At 35.9% G+C, this 27,226-nt stretch overlaps 1 protein-coding gene across 1 annotated transcript in view; it reads left to right on the top strand.

The window, feature by feature from the left end:
• The first annotated feature begins 358 nt into the window (after positions 1 to 358).
• Positions 359 to 27,226, top strand: part of LOC127853586 (cyclin-G-associated kinase-like) — a 41,153-nt gene continuing 14,285 nt past the window's right edge. Inside the window, exons 1-20 of the mRNA XM_052388247.1 lie at positions 359 to 570; positions 2,608 to 2,669; positions 2,974 to 3,033; positions 3,723 to 3,837; positions 4,246 to 4,385; positions 4,819 to 4,944; positions 8,913 to 9,002; positions 10,048 to 10,183; positions 10,594 to 10,740; positions 11,457 to 11,613; positions 13,222 to 13,274; positions 13,989 to 14,137; positions 14,925 to 15,047; positions 16,100 to 16,233; positions 16,901 to 17,014; positions 18,160 to 18,358; positions 19,058 to 19,137; positions 19,822 to 20,015; positions 21,050 to 22,132; positions 22,859 to 22,957. Of these exons, the coding sequence (XP_052244207.1) occupies positions 438 to 570; positions 2,608 to 2,669; positions 2,974 to 3,033; positions 3,723 to 3,837; positions 4,246 to 4,385; positions 4,819 to 4,944; positions 8,913 to 9,002; positions 10,048 to 10,183; positions 10,594 to 10,740; positions 11,457 to 11,613; positions 13,222 to 13,274; positions 13,989 to 14,137; positions 14,925 to 15,047; positions 16,100 to 16,233; positions 16,901 to 17,014; positions 18,160 to 18,358; positions 19,058 to 19,137; positions 19,822 to 20,015; positions 21,050 to 22,132; positions 22,859 to 22,957 (3,394 nt within the window). The 5' untranslated portion in view covers positions 359 to 437. The remainder of the gene's footprint in view (positions 571 to 2,607; positions 2,670 to 2,973; positions 3,034 to 3,722; positions 3,838 to 4,245; positions 4,386 to 4,818; positions 4,945 to 8,912; positions 9,003 to 10,047; positions 10,184 to 10,593; positions 10,741 to 11,456; positions 11,614 to 13,221; positions 13,275 to 13,988; positions 14,138 to 14,924; positions 15,048 to 16,099; positions 16,234 to 16,900; positions 17,015 to 18,159; positions 18,359 to 19,057; positions 19,138 to 19,821; positions 20,016 to 21,049; positions 22,133 to 22,858; positions 22,958 to 27,226) is intronic.

Genomic DNA, 27,226 nt, shown 5'->3' with positions numbered 1-27,226 from the left:
TATCGCGACTCATATAGATCTACTATACATAAATTATATACAACAGTTCCACATTTGTTCGTGTTTTTTTCTATTTACAACGCCTGAATCCGAATCTATATATTATTCCACCTGCTTCATAATTTATTTATACTGCAACACAGCAAATGTAAGCTATATTTACGCGTTAGTTTTACAAAGGCGTACTTTTATGTCGTAATATTTTTTAAGTGAATTCGAAAGTTTAGTTATTTGTCATTTATTGGAAATATATCACATCAGTTATCTCTACGCTTCATACTTGTTCAATTAAGCAATAACTGTGTTTTTGAAAAATAAATTTGTTTAATTTTACGACAGAGCATAGACCGCATATCGATTAGTGACGTCACCGGTGAAATTTACGCCAGCATTTTGGCATAATAAATGTTGACATTTTTGTATTTTATTCTTTAAAAATGAGCGATTTCTTCAAATCGGCTTTTGGCCTAATAAGTGGATCAGCAGCTGGTAGAGAAGACAGTGATTTCGTTGGACAGGTGGTTGAACTTGGAAGCCAAAAACTACGTGTTAAGAGAAAAATAGCAGAAGGTAGTGCCCCTCCTACTCAGGCAAACAAACAGTGTCTCAGACTCAGGTTTATTCTGCATATGATATAGTTTGTTGATATTTGCAATATTTAAACTAACAGCTATACGAATATATGGGTTTGCTCTGAGCTGTACATTGATGTACTCTATCAGTGCTTGGTCTAGGTCTTGAAACATAGTCCTCTAAGGGCAAGTGGTCGTAGATTTGTATGTTCCATGTGGCATTTTTTCAATTTAACCTGTGTAATATATTTAATCTAACATGTCTTTTCATTTAAGACATTGCTTCTACAATTTATAAAACTAGTTTCAGTTTTTAAATTAAAATTTATTTGTAACAACTAATAAAACAAATTTTGTTCAATTATTTTATCAGATCAAAAATGGCATAAAAAGGTAGTTGCAATAACCCAACTTCCAGCTATTGACCCTTATGTTAAGGCTACCGCCAGGAATCCAGGCACCACTTTAATAGGTTAAATAAGCAACATTTACTATTTTCTGGCATAAATAACCACAAACAGAGCATAAATATATCCCTAATGCGCAAATTAAAACAACTTACTTGATATGTTGTGCTCGCAGAATAATGATATTAATCTAAGTTTCTGAATTATGTGCTTATTTATACTTGCTCCAATGAGTAACTCCAGAATTCTCGCAAAGATAGATCTTGTGTCTAATCAACCGATCGTGCTAGTCCATATAAACAGACTTCCAGAGCCTTTGATAATTTTTGCTATGGCGGCTCTGGTAGTCCATATGCACCTCTTCATAAACATGGATGCAGTTCAGCGCACGGAATCCGTGCGCTTCACTAAACAGACGTCGTTCGAGACAAATTGAGGAAAATAATGAATAAACTTTAAAAACATGTTAAATTTATCTGAATGGCAACCTACGGATGTTATCCTTTGCATGCACTCTATAAAAACATGACAATGTTTCAACACACTTTTCTCGCTGACATTTTTATGTTTAAATTTGAAACGGTGTATTCTGTATCGAATACCACATTGTTATCGACTTTAATAGGCTACATCACATAACCCGACATGCAAAATATTGGTGTACTGCGACCTAACCAATATTGGGTCAATTATCCAATATGGCAGATACAGCGTACAAAAGAAAAACTAAGTCAATAAAAAGCAATTATTTCTTGCTTTAATGGTACCATTTGGATTAGTTTGTGGTTTAGACAGGTAAACTTTAATAAGTTCTTGCAGTTTCAGTGTTCCTTAACCCTTGCATTGTTGATACAATTTTGCACCCATGGTCAAGAGAGAGCGCATTGCAACTCTCAGCAACCCATTGGGTTATAAAGCTGAGAGTTGAATTATTGCAACTACCGTTTGTGCTACATGACTATCTCAGAAACCTTCATAAAAAAGATTAAATCATCAATTAAAAACTTTGGCTTTGGGTTGAATTGTTTTTTTATCAACCTTTTGTTTTGAGCATTTATCCACAAACAACACACAGATTGACATGGATGGTAACAGGTATTGTGTTTGTTACGATGCTTTAGGTTGATTGAATTTGATTTTATAGACAAACTTGAGTCTTAATTTTTGACATGGAATTTGGTTTTATCACGAAAAACTATGAGCTGTACACATGTACTCATAAAAGCTCAAAGCATTCAAGAAGAACTACATGGAAGGGGTCCCAGGAGGCAGGGTGGGACTTTCTCTTATGAGGGTTATTCTGTGAGGTCACTAACACATTTCAATAATTCTTACCTACACTACAGCCCAGCAAATTCAAATGATGTGCTTTTGTGATTGCCTTTTGCCTGTAGTTTGGCATCGACATTTACTGATGTCTAGAATGCTGACAATTTTATAGCTCTTTATTTGATGGTCAAAGTTCATAATATGTTGATGCAGACAATGTAAAGAGCAAAAGTGTATTTACGGAAACAGTACTTTAAGGTAAATCTGGCTTATATGTCACTTGACATTTTTCATTCTGAGTATTATTGACAATTGATTTACATTATAAAGAACTGTACATAACATGTGTATATTTTCAGGTGGTTTTGCCATTGTGTTTATTGCTCAAGATAATGCTAGTGGAAAAGAATATGCATTGAAAGTAAGTTAAGAAGTTGCCAATTATAATTATTGAATAAAGAAACATTAATAATTTTCTTTTATAAAATAATAATTTTTCATATTTATTTAATGGACGTAAATATTACAACTGTTGTTAGCCCGATAATAAGACCCAAGTGTTTTCAAAAAAAATGAATGAAAGCTTTATTAATTGAATAAGTCATGTTCCCTTAATGGAGAGACAAAGTTGTGGTATTGCCCTTTATTGATAACTTCTTCATACAATATAAGTTGACTTTCTTCACTTGCCTTGGTACTTGATATGTTTCTTAATTGTATTTCAGAGATTATTGGCAAATGACGAAGAGAAAACACAGGCAGTTGTTCAAGAAATAAAGTTTTTGGTAAAAAGTTTTAACTTTGTATTAACCGTAATCAACCAAATGTTTTAAGTTGTCTTTAATGAGCCAATTGGATACACATTTTAAATCATAAGTACCAACCTCTATGATTTCTGTAATTCAATAAATTTTTTTCAATTTTCTGCATGCCCTATATAATATGAACATATTATTTATATATGTACTGATAGATCTGTTGTTTCATCGAAAGACCTTTGATAAGGAAGACTTCTGGTAACAACATATTTTTGTTATTGATAATTTAAACCATGTTCTGGAAAAACTGGGCTCTCTGCATGTGTGTAAAGTGTCTTCCCAGTTTAGCTTGCCCAGTTCAGACAGTCTTATTAGAAATAACACTTTCTGCTTGTATTGATTTTTTAGTTGAAAGGAAGTTTCCTTTAAACAAAAACTAAAGTTAAGGTGCACAAATTTGGCCCTGATTAGCCTGCGGAATGTACAGGTTAATTTGGGACAACACTTTAGGAGTATGCATTAAGCCCAGTTTTCCCAGAATGAGGGTAAAATGTCCATGTCAACTGGTAATTTATAATAGTAGAACTGTTACTTTAATTTGTTTGTAAATCAGGAGGAAAGCTGTTGATTCAAAAATAGAATGATAAGCCATTTATATACATGTGAAACGTATTTTGCAATAGTCACAAAGCATAAGTTTCATTTTTTATTTATAGAAAAAGCTGACCGGCCATCCCAACATTGTCCAGTTCATTTCTGCCGCCTCCATAGGGAAGGAACAGTCCGGGCATGGACAGGCAGAGTACCTGCTACTCATGGAGCTTTGTACAGGTATGGAGTAAATGAGCCTGGTTGTGGCAAAACTGGGCATAATGCATGTGCATAAAGTGTTGTTCCAGATTAGCCTGTGCAGCCAACACAGGATAATCAGGAACGACACTTTCTACCTGAACTGGATTTTCGCTAACATGCAGCTTCCATTAAAAAAAAAATACCAAAACGTGGAAAATTGCGTCTCTGATTAACCTGTTTTGACTGTTTAAGCCCAGTTTTCCAACAACAAGGCTCAAATAAAGTTTATAATAGTTTAATTCTGAGATTGTTTTGGATTACAAATGGTTAAATAAGACCTTTCTATCAAGCAACTCAGTCCTGTATTTATAACTGTCTAAACACATGGACAACATTATATTGTACGGTCAATCAGTGAGTTTATGACTGACCACTGGTCAACTGCAGGTGGTCAAGTAGTGGACATTGTCAACACGAGAGACGGGCCTCTACCACTAGATGTGGTATTGAAGATATTTTACCAGACCTGCAAGGCAGTACAGCACATGCACAGACAGTCGCCTCCTATCATCCACAGAGACTTGAAGGTAGAATATTGCTAAAACATTTCTAGTTTAACCCTTTTAAGCATGTAAAGTGTCAACCCAGATTAGTCGCTGCAGTCTGCACAGGTTAATCAGGGAAGACTCTTTTGGCCTTAACTGATTTTTGCTGTGACGAGACTTCCTTTAAACAAAAAATAGCCTATGAGTGGGAAGTAATAAACAGGAAGAAGCCACTTATGAATTGTCAGTAAGCACCATGCTAACATCACGTATCAATTGTACAAGCACAGTTGTCAATGGACATGCACTGAGCAGTGCCTATGCCTAAAAGTTAAGAAGTATAATGTGTTTCTTTAATTATTTTTTTTATACAAATGAATTCATATCAGCATACTAATACTAGCACAGTATCTAGATATTTGGATATCCTGATATTTGATGACATCCCTAGCCATGTTGTTGTTTTGAATGCTAGGTAGAGAACCTGCTTATAAGCTCCCAGGGTACAGTGAAGCTGTGTGACTTTGGCAGCGCCACGACAGAGGCTCACTTCCCCGACTCCTCCTGGACTGCCATGAGACGGAGCCTCGTTGAGGATGAGGTGAGAAGTACTAGCAGTAGACGAATTGAGCCTTGGTACTTGTTGCTCTCACTTAGTAATGAGGGTGCACAATCAACGGGGTTTTCAGGGATTTACAAACGGGCTGGACAGAATGTAAACACACTGTTAAGAACTTTATTTTTGCAAAGTTATTGAAATACATTTGCAAACATCTTTAGTTGCAGTTTGTGCCAATATCTTAAGGTATAAGAATAAATCCTTGAATATGTCTGAAATCGGTGCCAAATTTCATGTTGCGTGATGTACATGTACTTCAAATTGCCATAAGCAGCATAAAAATCTGTCCTTTATGCACTAGTTTATATTCTTAAGAAAAAGTGTTTTAAAAAGCAGCACTTACTGACATGTTTGCATCCATTAACGTTTAATTGGGAACCGAACAAAGTCACGTGATCATGCACCTGGTAATACAAACTTGCAGCATTTATACTACAACTACATCCACTACTATCAGGGACGACACTTTCTGTCTAAGCTGGATTTTTGTTTAGAAGAGATATCCTTTAAATGAAAAATACCATTCAAACATAAAGTTGCGTCCCTGATAAGCCTGTGCAGACTGAACAGGCTAATCTTGGAAGACATTTTATGCACATGCATTAAGCCAAGTTTTCCCAGAAAGAGGCCCAATTCGTACGAACAGCAATTATAGTAGTGGAAGTAGTTGTATAATTAACTGCCTGGTTGCTACGTGAAAACAACAACTAATGGGAGGTAGCAATTGTCAGGGGGTTTGACTTTCATACTATATTCTGGCTGGTTTGAAAGGGGTCAAAAATAACAATTTTTATGCTCCCCATATATATATATATATATATATATATATATATATATATGGGGAGTATATAGTTGCCAGTTTGGGGTTCCTTACTTCCGTCACACTTTTGTTACCGTTTCTCATAGCACCTGTAATATTTTACCGATCTCTAACATATTTGGCATGTAGGTACCTTGCATGGACCTCTACCTTTTGATGATGTTTGAGATCACTGGGGTCAAGGTCACTGAGGCTAATAATAGATTTTTCCGTCACAATTTTGTTACAATTTCTCATAGCACCTTCAATATTTTTCCGATCTCTTACATATTTGGCATGTACGTACCTTTCATGGACCTCTACCTTTTGATGAGGTTTGAGGTCACTGGGGTCAAGGTCAGATCACCAAGGCTAAAAATAGATTTTTCCGTCTCAATTTTGTTACAGTTTCTCATAGTGCCTTCAATATTTTACTTGTCTCTTACATATTTGGCATGTAGGTACCTTGCATGGACCTCTACCTTTTGAATGAGGTTTGAGGTCACTTGGGTCAAGGTCACTGAGGCTAATAATAGTTTTTCTCAAGGTCACTTTTTTTTTCCACACAATTAAACCATATATCGACAAAGCATAATTGGGGAAGATCCATCAGTTTTACTGATATCCTTGTTTGGATAATCGTGCAGTAGTGTTTTTGTTGGTTGAAATAATATATTGACTAAGGCCATTTCACTTAGCACATTTACTACATTTACTTATAGATAGCAGGTGCCCTACAAATCGTACACTGGCAAAAATATGTTTGTTGAAATCATGCATTTTTCACTTAAACATGTCTGAACTTGTGAATGTTTGAAAATATCTAAAATGTTTGTTGCAATATTTGTACACCTTAACATACATGTACAACATATGTCATATCTCCAATCACTGAAAGCTACAAATAACTAAGCTGAATTTATACCTAGCTACATTTATCACCACTATCTAAGAATATACTATACTTAACTTTTAATGGAAAATAATACCATGTTTTTTTGCTTTCTGTTGGTTCATAGAGAAATATGAGTGAATTAAAACTGATAATTCACTGTTTCAAACAGTGAAAATTAACAGTGAAAATTATCAATAATTTTCATGGTTTTACCGGATCTATTTTTGAATATGTTTGGTTTTCCCATTGTGACCCCCAATTTTACCAAGGGTGACTTCTCCGCAATGAATGTTTATAACAACATAAGGATTAGCTTACTTTGAAAATACATGTAATGACATCATGGGGAGCCCAACAAGGAATAAGATTGACCGGAATGACAAAAATTTAAAAATAATCATTTGTAAGCATAAAATAAAAGGAAAATATATTGGATTCAGTGGAATATTGATTTTAATTCACTTGTGATCATTAAAGAAATATTTCTTTGATCACTCGTGAATTAAAATTGATATTCCACCGAATCAAACAATTATTCTATGTATAATAATGGAATATGATAATTAAGTTTTTACAACAATTGTATGATATATAAGCGAGTATTTGCAATTCTTTTAACGAGAAGAGAAAGGGAATAAAAGTGCAAAAACAGTGCCATTAAAACCCAACAAAATTACAGTTTTATAAATTAGAAGTTATTTTCTCTCATACAGAATAAAGCTCATTTATGTAATAAAACATTTACTTGTTTGGGAAATCAGCAAACATCTGTGCAGATTTCTTTGTAAAACTAATTGATACAATGTACAATGGTTTGTTCTGCAATAAGTATGAGTACATATGATGTGTCGATATCGGCTTTAAATTGGTTGTTTTGAATGTCAGTCAAGTAAGCAAAATTTGATTTATGGTACCAATCTAAGACAGCTGTTCTATTTCATAAAAATATTCCTTGCTGATATTCATGCATTTGTTTAAGATTGAGAAATAATTTGTTGACATTAATATGGTATATTCTGTCTGTAAAATGTTAACAAGTGATTAAAAAATATGAGCAAGTAATAGTTACAAGTATTACCACTCTTAAAATGTCTTCAACCTATATTTACTAGACCATGTTTAAGATGGAAATATCAATGACCATGCTATCAATTAGTGACAAAAAAGAAGGATTTTGGATTGTGAAATACAACTTTCTTATGTGCTCACTCTACCCAAATTTAAACTTTTTGAAAACATTTCGATTGATGGCTCATGCCGACATATGGTTTTCTCAGCATGTGCTTTACACGTTTATCATCTTTAGAAATCAATTAACTGGGGGCTTATTTCATTTGTTCAGTGCATTATTATATTGGTTTGTATCCAAGTAGTTACTAGTCATATAAAGCAGAAAATTGTGACATCTTCATAAAAAATGCTTTTGGATAATAGTACTAAAATAGCTCTCAATCTAGGATGAGAAAAGGGCAGGGTGCTCTTTTGTAAAAATGGCAATGGTCAGGCACACTCATTATATACCTTTTGCATATTTTCAATATAGCATGTTTATATATTTAATATTATATGGGCCATGCTCTGTGATAAAGGGGTTTAATGCATGTGTTGCAGCAGTGCGTAAAGTGCGGCCCAGATTAGCCTGTGCAGTCTGCACAGGCTTATCAGGGACGACACTTTCTGCCTAAACTTGATTTCTGCTAAAAAGGGACTTTCTTGAAATGAAAAATTTCATAAAAGCAGAAATTGTTTTGCCTGATTAGCGTGTTTGGACTGCACAGGCTAATCTGGTACAACACTTTACGCACATGCATTAAACCCCTTTTTCACAGAGTGTCGCTCATATGTATTTTAGTTTAAAATATTGTTCTATAATAAATAAAACTATTTTCACAGTGATAAAATACTGAAACTTCAAATAAAACTTGCATATTTGATCAGATAAAGACAGGCATGGCGGTGGTTTGTGAGTGCAGGGTGCAATCTTTGGGTGGCAGGGTTCTGCACCCTTCTGGTTAGGCCTTGCTGGAGCACTGCTGTAATTGCAGAATTGCATGTTATGGATTCTTTTGATATTCTAACTTTAATTCTGAAAATTTTAGATATTTTCAGCATAAGTGAACAAAATCGACTTAATAGAGTAAACTTAAGCTAAAAGCATTTTTTAGTTGAATGACAGTTTTTGCTCTGACATAAATAGAGACCAAACATGAAAAGAAATATGGTTAGAAACGAACTGTTATAATTTTGTTTTGCTAGATTACCAAAAATACAACTCCAATGTACAGAACGCCAGAGATGTTGGACTTGTACCAGAATTTTCCCATCAACCAAGCACTGGATATATGGGTGAGTGAACATCTGTTATCTTATGGTATCTTTCGTAACTTATGTAGTTGTCAATAGTTAAAAATCTATTGCTAAGAATTTTTAATATTGAGCATATATGAGACTATTGAAGACATTTAATGCCACCTAGAACTATTTTTCAATAACAGCTTATTATGGCCTAGAATGAAAACCATTTTTTGTATGAAACCTTATTTGTTTTATGTTTGAAAAAATAATTGTTGAATAAAGGTAATCGCACTCAGCAAGGTTTAGAAACATTTAACTAAAACTGGCTTTGGGTTTACCTTTCAAGCCAATCAGATTACTTCCTTTTATGCCCCCGGTTGGGTGGCATATAGCAGTTGAACTGTCTGTCAGTCTGTCCACCTGTCCATCCGAAAATTTTAAGATTGCCCATAACTTTTGCAATATTGAAGATATCAACTTGCTAGTTGGCATGCACATGCGTGTATCTCATGGAGCTGCACATTTTGAGTGTTGATAGGTCAAGGTCATCCTTCAAGATCAAAGGTCAAATATATGGCTTCAAAGCGGCGCAGAAGGGGGCATTGTGTTTCTGATAAACATATCTCTTGTTTATTTTAAAATTAACCTTATATCCCTTTATTTTACATTTTTGGCCATATAAAAAAGCAGGATTCTGGAAAATAAATAAAACCTTAAATCATACAAGTACTGCTTCTTTAAGTTGTTGCACATAATTGAATAAAGCCAATTAACTGAATCAATATAAGCTGTGCTCTGTGAAAAGGAGGTTTAATGCATTTGCGTCAAGTGTTGTTCCAGATTAGCCTGTGCAGGCTAATCAGGGACGAATATTTCCACTTATATGATATTTTTTGTTCCAAAAAAGTCTCTTCTAAGCAAAAATCCAGTTTAAGCGGAAATTGTTGTCCCTGATTAGCCTGTGCAGACTGCACATGCATGAAACCCCTTTTTTTACAGAGCTTGGCCCATATTGTTCTCTTACACTGCATCCAAATAATACTTTTGGAAAAAATTAATTCTAAAGTTGTGATGAATGACTATTTGTCCCTTCCAGGCTCTAGGCTGCGTGCTATACATGCTGTGTTTTGGGGTCCATCCTTATGAAGACTCTGCCAAACTGCGTATTCTCAATGCCAACTATCAGATCCCGGAGGATGATAAAGATTACACTGTGTTCCATGATTTGATAAGTAAGCCTCACGTCTTCCCATTTAAATTTGATTTATTTTTAATAACCTTAATTAATCAGCAGCATGGCAAAGAAGAATTTATTATGATTGGTGTTTTATTATATGTTGAGGATACAGTCAGCACAGGCTGTTCAGGGATGACACATTCCACTTTTAGGGATTTTTTTTACCAAGACCAGGCCGAATGTGTTGTTCCTGATTTGTCTTTGTGGACTGCACAGGCTAATCTGGAATGACAGTCTACTCACATACATTATCCCGTGTTTGTAGAGCATGACTCATTTAGAAATTGCAAAATTTACCTATATAATTTATGTTCATTCTTTTGTATAACTGTTTCAACTTTTATTTTTATGTACTCTAAAGGTTGACAAAAGACCAATTATCAAAATGATTTCTTTGTTTGCCAGTGGGCATGTTCAAAGTAAACCCAGTAGAGCGTCCCAACATCAATGACATCATTGAGCGATTGGAAGAGATAGCAGAGGTGAAGAAAGTGCAGTTGACTGGCCCCCTTCCACCATCTCTACTGTCAGATGCACAGATGACACAATCTGGTAACCAGTCTATGTGTTTATAATTTAAACTTAACACCATTTCCTGCTCAGATACGGGATTTGAGGTTTTTGGAGTGCTTTAACATATCAAGTTGAAGTAAAGACCTTTGTTATCAGATCCATGCTTTAAAGGCCTCATTTCCAACCTTAAGATACTCCAAAACTAAGACTCCATTCAGCAGCAAACAGCATAAAACTTGTAGAGACTGTGACTTCCTCCAGTATTACACTTAACTGGATACCAGATCCATTCCACTGATAATGAAATCTGCAGCCGTTCCCAGCTTTTCTTACTATTTAGTCTGTGCTGTTTTAGTTTCCAGCTTTCCCTAATAATGAAATGTGCATTGTTCGGGCTTCCAGCTTTCTCTTATATGAAGTCTTCAGTTTTTTTATATCTAGCTTTCCCTTAAGATGAAATTTGCGCTTTTCTGTTTGCCAGCTTTACTTAAAAATGAAATCTGCGCTGCTCTAGTTGCCACCTTTCCCTAATAATTAATTAGGCGCTTTCTGTATCTATTCCTAATTCAAGGGGGAATCAGCTTGGAACCAGGCCCAGGATGGTATCCAAGTTCCCTCTTTTATAATGAAATCTGTTTTCTGGTTTTCATCTTTCTCATCTGCGTCTGCTGTTGCTCCTGGGCTGCTGGTAACCAGGCCCGGGATGGTATTGCTGGTTCCCTCTTTTATAATGAAATCTGTTTTCTGGTTTCCAGTTTTCCCATCTGTGTCTGCTGCTGCTCCAGGGGCTGCTGGGAACCAGTCCCAGGACGGTATTGCTGGTTCCTGGCTCAGCTCAATGAAGGCAGGAGCCGGTAGTCTCATGAAGAATGTGAAAGACGCCTCGGCCAAAGTTGTGGAAACAGTCAGCGCGTAAGTGATTTAGGATATTAGTTCTTTTGTGTGTGAGATCTTGTTTTATGTTTTGATTTTTCATAGAACATACATTGGAGTGTTGCTCTGGGAAAATGAAACAACATGTAAATGCAATATGTGTGAAGTATGGTCTCATATTGGCATGTTCTGTCCTCACAGCTTATCAGGGATGATACTTTCTGCCTAAACTCGAGTTCTACCAAGAAGTGACTACAGGCTAATCTAGGATGACACTTAAAGAACATGCATCAAGCCCTGAGTGAGGCTGATTTAAATGAGCATGGGCTTCAGGCAAGCTTTTACCACAAAGGACCACTGTACAACCTGACTTCTTTTACCCCCTGAGTTTGCAATCAGTCTAAAAGGGTATTGGAGATTGTGAAGGGGTAATTGTAAATAGGAACGGGGATTACAGTTTATATATATACCAAGATGTTGAAGTATATGAATGTGCATGTTAATATTGTTCCGCACAAGTTGTGTTTTGTTTTTTAAATATACATTAGGAAACTTGATGTAGAACAAACATGTTAAATTAAGGACAAGATTTACTGTGATGAACAATACCTCCACTTTAAGTTTTGTGAATGGTTATTTTCTTTATTTTCTCAACTCGCTGTTAGGATTTTCTAAAGGCTATTTGCACTACATAATTTTTTTTATAAATGCTCAAATTATCTGGAGCACTGAAGAGTACAGGCGACATGACGAGCATCTTGTACAAATGGGTCTTACGTCAAGTTGGCCAGTGTAGCTTTAGACCAGCCTGTGCAATTGCGCAGTCTAGTCAGGAGACAGCTGTTTGCTATTAAGTCAGGCAAGGTTTCATTTGCAGGCTGGGCTGAAGCTGCAGACTGCATAAGACCCTTTTTTTATGATGACGGTCTTATCATCATAGGGATCCCACGGGTGCAATTTTTTTAAACCAAATGTATGGCAGTTTTATGGGGTTTAATATAGTAAAAGTTGTAGCCAAATGGAAATTTATTGAGCAAAACTTTCTTACTTGTACCCATTTAATAATTTCCGAATGGCAAAGCAGGCCCTAGATCCGATCTCCAAAGGGATGAATGGAGTGGTACTTGGCTTAAAAAAATAAACTGGGAAATTTCTTTTTAATTTGAGTACTGGTTGTTTGAGACGTCTGTTGAGTTTAAATCTTAAGTGATATGCACTGTTTGAACACATTTTTCAAAATGAAGCAAAAAGTGAGTTATTTTATAAAAAGATAAAAAGTGATGCAAAAATTATCCAAGAGACCACTTGATATTGCATGTGAATGTGAAAGTACGGTGGTAGTTAGATGCTTTGTTATGTGAACATTATTTAACCCTATCCCGCTCAGAAGTAAAATTTAAATGGCTATATGCAACCACCATAAAACAGAACACCCTTTGAGTAACTTGCAGTCTGTTCAGGTTATATGCTGATTGATGCTCATCAGTCTCTATGGTTGGAAATGAAGGCTTTAAAACTTGAATCTTGTAATAAAGGTCTTAAATTTAATATGAATTTCTAAGAGACTACTGAACTTTTTAAAATGCTTATCTGAGTAGAAAAGGGTTACAGAACATGCAATATGGTGTACATGTTTGAATGTTTCAGAACCATGAACAAGGGAGAACTGGATATCAGTTATATTACATCTAGAGTTGCTGGTAAGTTGTGTACAAAAACACTGAAAATGACATATCACCCATCTAAATGTCAACGTTTTTTTTAATTATTTTGAATATTCAAACTCTGAAATAAACCCCTACACAACACAACAACACAAGGTGTACAGTATGAGATTAACCCCTCTGCCTTTTCAACTGTTGCAATATTTCCTTAAGTAATCTCATTTACAAATGAAACTTCGTATAAATATATTTTCAAACTTTTTTGATGCATATACATGTACCTGTATTTGATTCCGTATAACAAGCTGGTATGAAAGCTGGTATGGTATTGTTCAACTTGTGAAGCAAGGATTTAAATCAAGTATCAATAAAGGAAACAATTTAAGCATATAATATAATATTATGTTGGAAGAGTATTTATACCTGTTCTGGAAAACTGGGTTTAGTGCTTGTGCGTAAAGTGTGATCCAATATTAGCCTGTCCTAATCAGGGACGACACTTTCTGCCTTATCTGGATTGTTTTTATTAAAATGTTTTGAAGTCTAACAAAAAATTCCACAACAGCAGAAAGTGTCCTCCCTGATGAGCCTGTGTGGACAGGCTAATCTGGGGCGACAATGCACATGCCTAATTAATTTTCCTAGAACAATTCTCTTACAATGAGATAGTGCTTCCCATCTATAACATTGAATGTTATTACAGTGATGTCATTTCCTGTTTCCCATCATTGACATAATATGTTATTACAGTGATGTCATTTCCTGCCGAAGGGGTGGAGTCGGCCATCAAGAACCACATCGACGACGTGCGCAACTTCCTGGAGTCCAGGCACCGAGGCTTCTATGCTGTGTACAACCTCTCCCAGAGACAGTATCGCAATGCTAAGTTTGAAAATAGGGTAAGGAACTGTAGCCTTGTTTTACCGTTGGTTCTTTATTTAACCCTTTCCCACTCAAATGCAAAGTGAAAATGTTTATGTGCAAACAGTGTAAAACCAGAACAATCTGCTCGCACTCGCAGTCTGTGTAGGTTTTATGCTTGTTGCTGCTCATCAGTATCTAAGGGTTGTCAATGAAGCCTTTAAAACTTAAATCTAGTAAGAGAGGTCTTTAATTTAATTTAAATTTCTATGGGACTACAAATGCGTCAAAATAGGTGGAAAAAGGTTAATATCACACTATTTGACACAGTTTCAAATATTGCCACATACTTACACGTTCATATGTTGATGTAAATTGATTTATCTCGGTGAGCATAATATCTAATTTTTTGTTGCCCCATATTGTTGGCAGGTTCAGTAAGGTTTGCTGAAATATCATTTGCACTGTCTTTAAAATATCTTTGCAACATTACTGTTAATATAACTGTCTATGGTGCTTGATATTAGAATTGATACTTTTTGCAAAATTCATTCTTTATGTATTTTGTGGTGCAAGATAAGCCTGTGCAGTCTGCACAGACTCTCATGGACCACACATTACATTCTGCCTTAACTGTAATGTTATTTAGATTGGACTTTTTAAAGGAAAATGTCCATAAAGCGGAAAGAGTTGTTCCTTATAAGCCTGTGCAGATCTCTCAGTCTTATCTGGGTCTACACTAAATACACAAGCATTTATTTAGCCCAGTATTCCCAGTAAAAGGCGCAATTAATCTTATCCCCCTCCCCCTCCATTTCTTTGCAGGTGTCTGAGTGTGGTTGGCCCGTAAGGAAAGCTCCTGGACTTGCAAACCTGTTTGCCATCTGCAAAAACATGCACCTTTGGCTGCGACAAAACCCCAAGAACATCTGTGTAGTCCACTGTCTGGTATTTATTACGTAACAGTGTTTGTTTTACCGTTTTTTATGAGGCGGGGTCCCTTTGGATTGGAAAAAATGAAAAAATTGCTTTGTTTTGATTTATTCATAATGCTCATTTTTATTAGCTCGGCTGTTTTCGGAGAAAACCCTGAGGTATTGTCATAGCCACCTCGTCGTGTCGTCTGCTGTCCGCGTCGTGCTAAAACCTAAACATTTTGTCAAGGTTTTGAACATTGGCTATAAAATCAAAGTGCTTCCACCTACAACTTTGAAACTTCATATGTAGCTGCACCTTGATGAGTTCTGCACGCCTCACCCATAGTTGGGTCACTAGGTCAAAGGTCAAGGTCACTGTGACCTCTAAAAAAAAAAAAAAAAAAAAATTCTGACAAGCTTTCATTTATTAAAAAATGCACCTGCAGCCGAGCGTTGGCACCGTTATGCGGTGCTCTTGTTTTATGTGTGACAATATATTCCATTTTAATTTCCCACCACGATTTCTGAACATTTATGAGCAAATGTGACACTTGCTTTGGGTAGTGCCGGAAGAATTCATGAGAACTACCTGGTGCTTCCGAATCTGCCCAAAGCCAAGTTCGGATGTCGTAGCCGGAAATTCACATGGAATATATTGTGACACAAAAAAAAACCCGGAGCATTTTGTATCGAGTTAGATCTATGTTATCAGACCACATCTTGCGTTAAATTTTTTTTTTTTTTTTTGATGGGGCATTATTTGATTTTAGGCTTTTTTGATGGAGCATAACTCTGTTTTAGGCTTTTTGATTGGGAAAACTATGTTTCAAGGTTTTTAATGAGATATAAATCTGCTTCAGGCTTTTTGATAGACAATAATTCTGTATTAATCCCTTAACTGGTAAATAACTCTATTTTAGGAATTTTGATGGGACAAAACATTTTGGTATATATTGTCGTAACTCCTGGCAATAAATATGACAATAATATAAAAATTCAAAGACATGTATTCTATCTTTTGTATGATTGGATAAATACTGAGTTTATACAATGATGACAATAATGAAATTGTGTCTGTTTTAGGATGGCAAGTCCTCGTCTGCTACTGTGACTGGTGCCTTCCTGGTGTTCTGTCGACTCTTTGACGGTCCCCAGCAGGCGGTGAAGATGTTCAGCAACAAGCGATGTCAACCTGAGATGATGCCATCACAACGCAGGTGGGAATATGGGATAAATGGAGCCTCGTTATGGGAAAACTGGGCTTAATGCATGTGCGTAAAGTGTTATAACCAAATAAGCCTGTGCAGTCTGCAAAGGCTCATCTGGGATGACAATTATGGCCTAGACTTGAGTTTCATTTAGAAGGGACTTTCTTTACATGAGAACTTCCATGCAAGCGAAAAGTGTCGTCTCGATCAGCCTGTTCTTACTGCACTTTACATACATATGTCCAGATTTCCCAGAACGCGGCATATGATAAATTGTTTTTATAGTTTGTAGAAGTAGTAACAATGTTTTTTGTGTAAAAAATTAATTATAATATATACTCAGAAACATGCTGTTTTTAATACATTAGTGGCTGAATAGAGGTTAGTTATGTGTGGCAAAATCAGGGCTTGCTCTGCCATTTGCCAAATTAGTAAATGGCTAAAAGTAAGAAAATTTGGCCCAAGAAAGTCCATTTGGCTACAAGTTATTTTTCATAATCACCCACCAAATAACCAAATATCCAAAATAATAAGGAATCAGACATTAAAGGTAAATTTGGTTAAAGAAAAGTTTGACTCAGTGAAAGCCCTGAAAATTTATCTATTCTTTGGATGCCTTTTGGCAAGCTCAGCAATACAAACAATAGATTCATCAATGCCCCTGTTTCTGTTGCAGGTACATAGAGTACATGAGTGAGCTGGTGGCAGAGGAGCCATTCGTGCCGCACACAAGACCCGTAATTCTCAACTCCATCATCATGACCCCTGTGCCCCTCTTCAATAAGATGAAGTAAGTAGCAACCCTGATAACAGCCATTCCTTATCAGTTCAATGGAAAAAAACAGAAGGAACAGATACCACTCTGACTTAATTATCGATTTAACCATTATTTAACTATGTAAATCAAAAGAATACGTTATGAAAAGAAAAATGTTATATGTTTCAAAGTAAGTCACCGGCCTCTCAAGCAGGCTTGTGTAAAGTAGGCGATGAATAACTCTTAAATAAACAGTCCTACCTGACTTAGGGGCCTCCTGAGAACAACGGTCAACTGCCTATAACGGTCATTCTGGATTCCCTGTTATGCCTTACTTTTGGTTTACAACAGAAGTGCACTATTAATACTTCATCGAACGTAACTTCATTGACACATGAGGACCACTATTGAAAATTATCTTCAAATGAATGTAATATGAACTGTCAGAGTTATTGAATGAACGAGATGCACGAGTAAGCAACAATATTGCCGTTGATAAAATCATAAGTTTTATAATAGGTATGAATTTAAATCAATTTATAATATATTAATTTCTATTATTCAATAAAAAGAATGTGTGTTATTATACTAATGATCGGCAATCAGCCTTTGTTTACATTACACTGTATGGAAACGACAGGGTGGGGTAACAAACTAGCAATACTACTCTTTGTTTTTGCCTGTGTCTTGATTCATCTCTTCAAGAATGGGTGTACTCCATTTGTAGATGTTGTTTTCTGTTTCCACATTTATTGTAGCCTCACTCTAGGAAAATGGGCTTAGACATGTGCATTAGGTGTCTTCCTAGGTAAGCCTTTACAGTCTGCGCAGGCCAATCAGGGATCACACTTTCTGTTTTTATGGTACTTTTTGTTTGAAGTAAGGTTCTGCTCTGCAGAAAATCCAGTTTTATTTTTAGAAAGTGCCGTCCGTGATTAGTAGCCAGTGCAGACTGCACAAACTTGTAAGGGGATGATACTTATACACATGCATTAAGCCAGGTTTTCGAAGATGAAGTCTAAAATACTTGATTTCTTGCAGATAACCTCTTTGAATATGTTCTTGATTAGCCTGTGCGTACATGCTTTAAGCCAGCTTTTTCAGGTACACAGCTCATTTCTATATTTTTCAGGGTTTTGGAGATAATTTTTGTCTTAAAAAGCTGTAATATCCTGCAGGAATGGCTGCACTCCCTTTGTAGAGGTGTACATTGGCGAGGATCGTATTCTGACAACGTCCCAGGAGTACGACAAGATGCAGGGGTACTCTGAAGTCGAGGTCAAGATCACGTTGCCTTTGAATGTGTCAGCAACGGGCGACATCACAGTCATCGTGTACCATGCTCGGTCAACGTTTGGGGGGAAAATACAGGGAAAGGTGAAAAGTGTTAGATGCTTAACATGTTAATGAGATTGAAACAATAAATTGGAGTTAGCTATTAAACAACTTTTTAGATGTACATCCATTTAATGCATACGTTATAAAGGCGATAATATGAATGAGAATGAGGTGTTTATTGGCTAATTAACAATAATTCTTTGAAAATAATTGATTCTTACATCAACTGAAATTTTATTTTCAGAACTATAAGCAGTGTTTGAGAAGTTTAAAAGTGTGTGAGATCGAGAGATTGATAGTAGTTTTTTGTATTGCTGGTAAGAATTCATGTGCCAACAACACAGTTGATGTTGTTAACATTATTTCAAAATGTGTAATATGTTATGTATGTCACAAATATTGTCAATATTAACAAAATATTTTATACTTCTTTATCAATTACATTCAACAGCCTGTGTTTTAAAAGCATATGCACAAAGTGTCATCCCAGGTTAGCCTGTGCAGTATGCACAGCTAATCAGGGACGACACTTTCCACTTTTATGGAATGTTTTGTTTAAAGGATGTCCCTTCTAAACAAAAATCTATTGTAGGCACAAAGTGTTGTCCTTAATTAGCATGTTTTGACTGCACAGGCTAATCTTGGATGACACTTTAGGCGTATGCATTCAGACCAGTTTTACTAGAATGAGGCTCATTTTATTGACAAAAATTAACTTAATAAAGTACTTTCTTGCAGATAACCTCTATGAAGATGTTCCAGTTCCAAATTAATTCTGGCTTCGTAAAGCCTGACAAGAAAAATATACGATTTACCCAGTAAGTGTGTATAGCTCTTTATATCATATCTTAGTGGAATGTTGGATCACATATTTCTTATAAGGCAACAACAATTTTCAATATAGAACGGTTGGTTTCATATTTAAATAAGAACAACCGTATCTAGTATTTGAAGATTTGTTGTTGTGATGTAAATGTACATTTTTGTTGTTTCGATACCATGGTTTGATGCCATGTATTGGAACATTAGTAACACAATACGAACAAAACACAAGAACCCATACATCGGACAATTATAAACAAAGCAGACATGTCCTTTTAAATGTCCACTTGTTTCTAATCATATAAGACATACATACATTTTAGCCTCTACTGAAATTTAAAATCACCTTCAAATAATTATTTCCATCAATCTCTCTTAATACTGTTCTTTATTAAATCTATTTGAGCCTTTCTCTGGAAAAGAGGGTTTAATGCATGTATGTAAAGTGTTCTCCATTATAAGCATGTGCAGTACAACAGGCAGGGACGACACTTTCTGCCTTAACTCGATATTTGCTAAGAAGATACTTTTTTTTCACTTAAAAATACAATAAAAGTAGAAAGATTTGTTCCAGATTAGCCTGTTTACTGCACATGCTAATCTAGGGTGACACTTTATGCACATGCATTAAGCCCCATTTTCCAAGAGTAAGGCTCATAAATCATTTTCTTTCAAATCAGGTATGACCTTGATCAGCTGGACACGCCCGACCATTACCCGGACAATTTCACAGTTACACTCAACACTACGGTGTCACCAAAGGATCGGCCGCCAGAGACTAGGTTTCCATGGGAGACGTTTGAGATACAGAAACTGTCTCCGCGAATTCTGTTCTCAAATAAAGAGGAATTACAAGAGACCATGGCAGATTTTGGTAAACGTTTTAGAAATTCAAACTCATATTTAGGTCTAAGTTACTCTTTGAAGTATAAAATAAAACAATATAATTATTTTATGACAGCCTTTGTAAAATTAAAACGTTTAGAAGAATTATATTGAATTGTATTGTTCATTTTGTTTGGTGTTTTTTTATGCAAAGTTGAAGAAATTTGCCTAATGCTTTTGCGCTTTTTATATTGGGGGTTTCTTTGGTTTAGAAAGATATTTAATGGTTCATTGCTTTAAAGAGACAGTTTTCGGCTGTGAAAGTAATCATCTTAAACTAAAACTTTTCTGGTTATTTGTTTTAGATGTAATAATATATTTGTTGATTGAAAAAGCACTTGCTAATCTTTTATATGAAATGTTTCATTTTTTCTTAAAAAAAACAAGCTGGTATATAGATACAATTGTTCATGTTTGCTAAAAAAGGCATATAGTATCAAAATGATTATTTGTTGCGAAATAAATAGAATTGAAGACAAATATTTTGACTCTATAATATTACTGTTAGACCATTCAATTTTTGTCAAAGGATTAAACTATAAAGCTCTCTTTCTATGTTTTCATTTTCAAGTGAAACTGTTTATGATATTTTACAATCTTAACAACACACTCGCTTGAATGAATTAACAATGCACACTATTTCAATTTGATTATAGGCTTTTTGGACAGAAAGAATTTAATTGCTTCAGAAAACATGCTTTTATAATGCAAAATGTGGGTCAGAATATATTAAGGCCAGGCTCTGGATAAATTAGGCTTAATGCATGTGCATCAAGTGTCGTCCCAGATTAGCCTATGCAGTCCGCACAGGTTAATCAGGGATGACATTTTCTGCTTAAACTTGCATTTTGCTTAGAAGAAACTTCTTTTAAATGAAAAATATTTTAATAGCTTTAATTTTAATCACTGATAAGCTTGTGTTGAAAGGCATTTCAGTGACAACACTTTACATGCATGCATTAAACCATGTTTTCCCTGACTCGGGCTCATTTGTTGTCATGCCCTTTTGTAATATCCCTTCAGGCATATCAGACAGAGGTAGGGCTCGTTTAAATCGATCTTCTAGTCAGAGCTCAAATGACAGCCCTCAACATCAGCCAACAAAACCACAACAGAAGCAGACAGAAAACCAGCCTGTGAAAGTGGATAACCAGTCCAAACCAAAAGCAGAAGTTCCGACTGGGAATTTCTTTGACACTCTAGACTGGTCAGGGCAGTCGACTGTGACACAAGCAAGTACAGATGTGACACCACAAGATACAAAAGCTCCCACGACGGAAGACGCTTTCAGTCTCCTTGACAACGCCAGCGATGACGATGACAATTTTGCATCATTTGGGCATCAGAGGGTGGTTGGCCAACCACAAAAACCGCCAGTAGTGGACTTTTTTAATGATAATTCAAGTGAACAAATAGAGAATGGTTTTACCACAAAAAAGGAAAATCATTTAGATAATGTGGATTTCTTCAACATGAATAATAGTGATAGCTTAGCGAATAATATTGACCTTATGCATATAGAGAAGAATCCATCAAATGTAGATTTATTAGTTGGTGGAGCTGATGTTCAAGACGATGACTTTTTTGGCATCAGCTCGTCTAAGAAAGCAAGTGACAATTCATTTGATCCATTCCAAGCTTTTAACACCCCACAGCCAAAAGATGTTCCGCAGGTCAATGTTTCTGATCCCAAAAGGGAGTTCAATGCATTTGACCCATTTTCAGACTCATCTAGTGCCAAAAATGACATGAATTCAGGACCCGGTGGTATTGATGGAGATTTGATAGGTGATTGGAATACGGTGATATCATCAAATTCTAGTCCAAACTTGTCACGGAACAGTTCATCGTCAAATCTTCAAGGTGGTCAAGGATCCAATTCCAATCTATTCGCGGGCAGTGGCAATATTCCTCAGAGCGCTTCCTTTCAGGGCGGCGCAATGGCTGGAAACATCCCTAGAAACAACAGTGGCACATTCCAGGGAATGCAGATGGGTGGCAATATCCCTATGAGTGGATCATTCCCAATGATGGGGGGAATGGGTCAGACACTTGGGGGAAAACCAGCTGGGCCTGCTAAACCCGCAGATCCGTTTGCAGGCTTAGGTATTGCAATAAAAGCTTTTTGTGAATTGTGTTGTTTGCTTTAGAGATGATCACGTTATTGATAAAGTTTTTCTCCTGAAAATATGTTTTTGTGTGTGTCCGTTAATGGTTATTTGTAAACTATAATTGGACATTTAAGTGAATTTTATTTACCTTGTATTTTTGTATTTGTGTATCGTAGTAGTATTGTATGTTAGGTGTTTGATGGCTAACCTAATTTAAGTAAGAAAGTAGGTTAATAAATTAAATGATTGATACATTTAAATCATAGACTCCATCAATATACCTTTATAAATAACTTTGTATTCATAAGTAATTTCCTTATACAATTTTAAAAACCATACGTATGTGCACTAAATACGAAAATACCAGCTAATCCAGCTAATTATCATGATCTTACTTAAATTCTGTTCAATTTAGCAAATGATCCAAATGTGCCTTGATGTGGAAAAACAGGGCTAAATGCATGTTATTCTATTCAGGCTATCAGGGACAACACTTTCAAAACTTGATTATTGCTAACAAGGGACTTCCATGAAATGAAAAATACCATGAAAGTAAAGTGTTGGCACTGATAAGCCTGTGCGGACTGAACAGGCTAATCTGGGACGACACTTAAACGCACCTACATTAACCCTCATTTTCCCAAAGCACTGCTTAGATAAATAAATACAATTTGACATCACAAGTACTACAGTTTTGTCATTGCCTGCTCACTGTTCACAGGAGGGTTTGGTAAGCCTGCACCCATGCCCTTAAATCAACAACAAACCAGCAAGCCCAGCTCACAGCCAGTCAAGCCTCCCATGGGCTCTGGATATAAAGGTTAGCGTCACCATACAGTGTTTTTTTTTTGCCCAAAATTACAGCTTCTTACAGGCTGTTTCCCAATTACAAAAATTTTACAAATTTAAAAAAGGTTGTATCCCAATTACAAAAAATTTACAAATTTAAAAAAGGCTGTTTCCCAATGGTAATAAGTATCATTTTTTTACCTAAAAATATGACCAAACATTTCCTCAAAAATTATTCCAATTTTGTCCAATACCTCAATAATTGCTTTATTAAGTTTATTATACAGCAATTTAATTTCCAAGCAATTTATATTATAAATTTTTGAAAGCAGTTAAAAGTGCCCTTATAAACAATTGGTATACTGTTATTTATAATCATATGAATAAAGTTTTATTTTTCCCAATTCCATGGTCTATTGCACTTTTTTCCCCAATCAAAAAGGCACCGGCTATAAATGTAAAGTGAAAAAACCAACACTGCCATAATGTGCAATTATTTTTTGTTGCTTTATGTTTTACGGTCTGTACCTTAATAATAAACCATGAAATTGGGGAAAATGAAACATTATTAATTTGATTATAAATAACAGTATTCCAATTGTTAGTAAGTGCATGTTCAACTGCATTTAAAAATTTATATTATTAATTGCTACAGAATTATAGCATTGAATAATAAACTCAATAAACCAATCATTGATGCTATTGGAAAAGTTTGGCATCTTTTTGGGGAAATTTTGGTCAGAGTAAAGGGCAATAATGTGACTTTTTGCCATTGGGTCTGTAAGAGGCTGTAATTTTGGGCAAAAAAAAAAATCGCTGTGGGAAAGAAAATCCATTATGACTGCAGATGTGTTATTCTTCCTTTCAGAAGATTTCTTCCTGCTGTCAATGTCAAACTTATGTTACACATAGTTATAAACTTTGATGGATCATAGAAATTGAAGAGTTTTATTTAACCCTGTAAGGGTGGGGGGAGGGGGGTATTTTCCTTCCATGAGTTGGTTCTTAAATTTCATCCATTGGGAAGTATTTTGCCATTACAACAGGTCCATTTAACAGATGGATTTTGGGAGTTGTGTTGTTATATACTGGAAGGAAGGAGATGTATTGGAGTCAATATATGTATCTCTGATATTTTTTGTCAGTCCTTGAGTCTGTCTGCAAAAGTTACTTAAATGTTTCTCAAGCGATTAAAACTTAAATGTCATTCTTATTAAGTGTGTATGCGCTAGACATTATTTTTATAGCCAATTATTAACACATTCCTGAGTTATGATTCCTTGAAGCTAACACAGCAAGGGGGGGGGGGGGGGGGGGGAGTATTAGACCAGTTTTTTTTCATAGGTTTAGTCATTTCAGTCATTAATATTTAGGAAGCTGCTTTGTATGGATGTACAACTGAAATGCTCTTTTCTTGAAAACTTGAAAAGGTTTGCAAAATCTCTAAAGTGCCCTTAAAGTGATTTCTTTCTGAAACGTAAATAGGCACTTACATATGAAAACACTCTTTACATTGATATAACATTATTAGCTCATCTATTAAAAAAAAAAGAGAGCTATTGTCATCACCTTGGCGTCGGCGTCCGGTTAAGTTTTGCGTTTAGGTCCACTTTTCTCATAAAGTATCAATGCTATTGCATTCAAACTTGGTACACTTACTTACTATCATGAGGGGACTGGGCAAGCAAAGTTAGATAACTCTGGCTTGCATTTTGACAGAATTATGTGCCCTTTTTATACTTAGAAAATTGAAAATTTTGGTTAAGTTTTGTGTTTAGGTCCATTTTATTCCTTTAGTAATAAAGCTTTTGCTTTCATACTTGCAATACTTACTATCATAAGGGGACTGTGCAGGCAAAGTTTTGTAACTCTGACTGGCATTTTGACAGAATTATGTGCCCTTTTTAGACTTAGAAAATTGAAAATTTGTTTAAGTTTTGTGTTTAGGTCCACTTTTTTCCTAAAGTATCAAAGCTATTGCTTTCATACTTGCAACACTTACTAACTATCGTAAGGGGACTGTGCAGGCAAAGTTATGTAACTCTGACTGGCATTTTGACGGAATTATGGGCCCTTTATACTTGAAAATTTGGTGAAGTTTTGTGTTTTGGTCCACTTTAATTCTAAAGTATCAAAGATATTGCTTTCATACTTGGAACACTCGCAAACTATCATAAGGGGACAGTAAAGGACAAGTTGCATAACTCTGGTTGTCATTTTTACGGAATTATGGCCCTTTTTTTACTTAGTAAATTTGAATATATGGTTACATTTTGTGTTTAGATCCACTTTACTTCTAAAGTATCAAGGCTTTTGCTTTTAAACTTCAAATACTTTCATGCTATCATGAGGGTACTGTACCTGGCAAGTTGAATTTTACCTTGACCTTTGAATGACCTTTACTCTCAAGGTCAAATTATTAAATTTTGCTAAAATTGCCATAACTTCTTTGTTTATGATTAGATTCGATTGATACATTGACAAAACAACTCATACCTGACATACCACAATAGACTCCACCCTAACCATCCCCACGCCCCCCCTCATCCCCCCCCCCCTGGAATCCCCCCTCATCCCCCCATTATTTTTTTTTTAATTAAAGATCATCCAATAAATGACCACAACACCCTCACACTATACCCCCCCCACCCCAAATTTTTTTTATGCCCCCGGTAGGGTGGAATATAGCAGTTGAACTGTCCGTCAGTATGTCAATCAGTCTGTCCGTCCATCCGAAAAAAACTTAAACATTGGCCTTAACTTTTTACTTTTGAAGATAGCAACTTGATATTTGGCATGCATGTGTATCTCATGGAGCTGCACATTTTGAGTGGTGAAAGGTCAGGTCAAGGTCATCCTTCAAGGTCAAATGTCAAATATATGGCGTCTGTCTGTCCGAAAACTTTAACATTGGCCATAACTTTTTTAATATTGAAGATAGCAACTTGATATTTGGCATGCATGTGTATCTCATGAAACTGCACATTTTGAGTGGTGGAAGTTCAAGGTCAAGGTCATCCTTCAAGGTAAAAAAAAATAGAAGTCAAAGCGGCGTTCTCATGAAGCTGCACATTTTGAGTGGTGGAAGTTCAAGGTCAAGGTCATCCTTCAAGGTCAAGGTCATCCTTCAAGGTCAAAGTTAAAAAAAAATCAATCAAAGCGGCGTTCTCATGAGGCTGCACATTTTTAGTGGTGGAAGTTCAAGGTCAAGGTCATTTTTCAAGATCAAGATCATCCTTCAAGGTCAAAGGTAAAAAAATAGATCAAAGTGGCATTATCATGAAGCTGCACATCTTGAGTGGTGGACATTCAAGGTCAAAGTCATCCTTCAAGGTAAAAATGAATTTATTTTTTTTTAAATCAAAGCGGTGTTCTCATGAAGCTGCACATTTTGAGTGGTGGAAGTTCAAGGTCATCAAGTTCAAGTTCATCCTTCAAGGTCAAAGGTAAATTATTTTTTTTTAAATCAAAGCAGCATTCTCATGAAGCTGCACATTTTGAGTGGTGGAAGTTCAAGGTCAAGGTCATTCTTCAAGGTCAAGGTCATCCTTCAAGGTCATAGGTATTTTTTTTTTAAATATTTCAAAGTGGGGTTCTCATGAAGCTGCACATTTTGAGTGGTGGAAGTTCAAGGTCATTCTTCAAGGTCAAGGTCATCCTTCAAGGTCAAAGGTCAAACAAATAATATTTCAAAGTGGCGTTCTCATACAGCTGCACATTTTGAGTGGTGGAAGAAGTTCAAGGTCAAGGTCATCCTTCAAGGTCAAAGGTAAAAAAAATAAAAATTCAAAGCGGTGCAATAGGGGGCATTGTGTTTCTGACTAACGCATCTCTTGTTTTGAGCTCACCTGAATGCTCAGGTGAGCTTTTCTGACCGGTCTCTGTCCGTCGTATGTCCGTCCGTCCGTCCGTAAACATTTGCTCGTACACACTCCAGAGGCCACATTTCTTGTCCCATCTTCATGAAACTTGGTCAAAAGCTTTGCCCCAATAAAATTTGGCCAAGTTCGAAACTGGGTCGTGCCGGGTCAAAAACGAGGTCACTAGGTCAAAGAAAAGAAAAAACCTTGTAAACACTGTAGAAGTCACATTTCATGCCCAATCTTCATGTAACTTTGTCAAAATGTTTGCCTTTATGATATGTTGGTTGAGTTCAAAAGTGGTTCCGGTCCGTTGAAAAACATGGCCGCCAGTGGGCGGGGCAGTTTTCCTAATTTGGCTATAGAGAAACATCAGTTTTATTGATATCTTGGACGGGTTCGAAATGGTCCAGATCGGTAACAAAACATGGCCACCAGTG

Source organism: Dreissena polymorpha, chromosome 12 (assembly GCF_020536995.1).
Source record: "Dreissena polymorpha isolate Duluth1 chromosome 12, UMN_Dpol_1.0, whole genome shotgun sequence".
Classification (NCBI taxonomy): Eukaryota; Metazoa; Mollusca; class Bivalvia; order Myida; family Dreissenidae; genus Dreissena; species Dreissena polymorpha.
The sequence above is the reverse complement of the archived record's forward strand: the minus strand, read 5'-3'. Positions and strand labels throughout refer to the sequence as shown.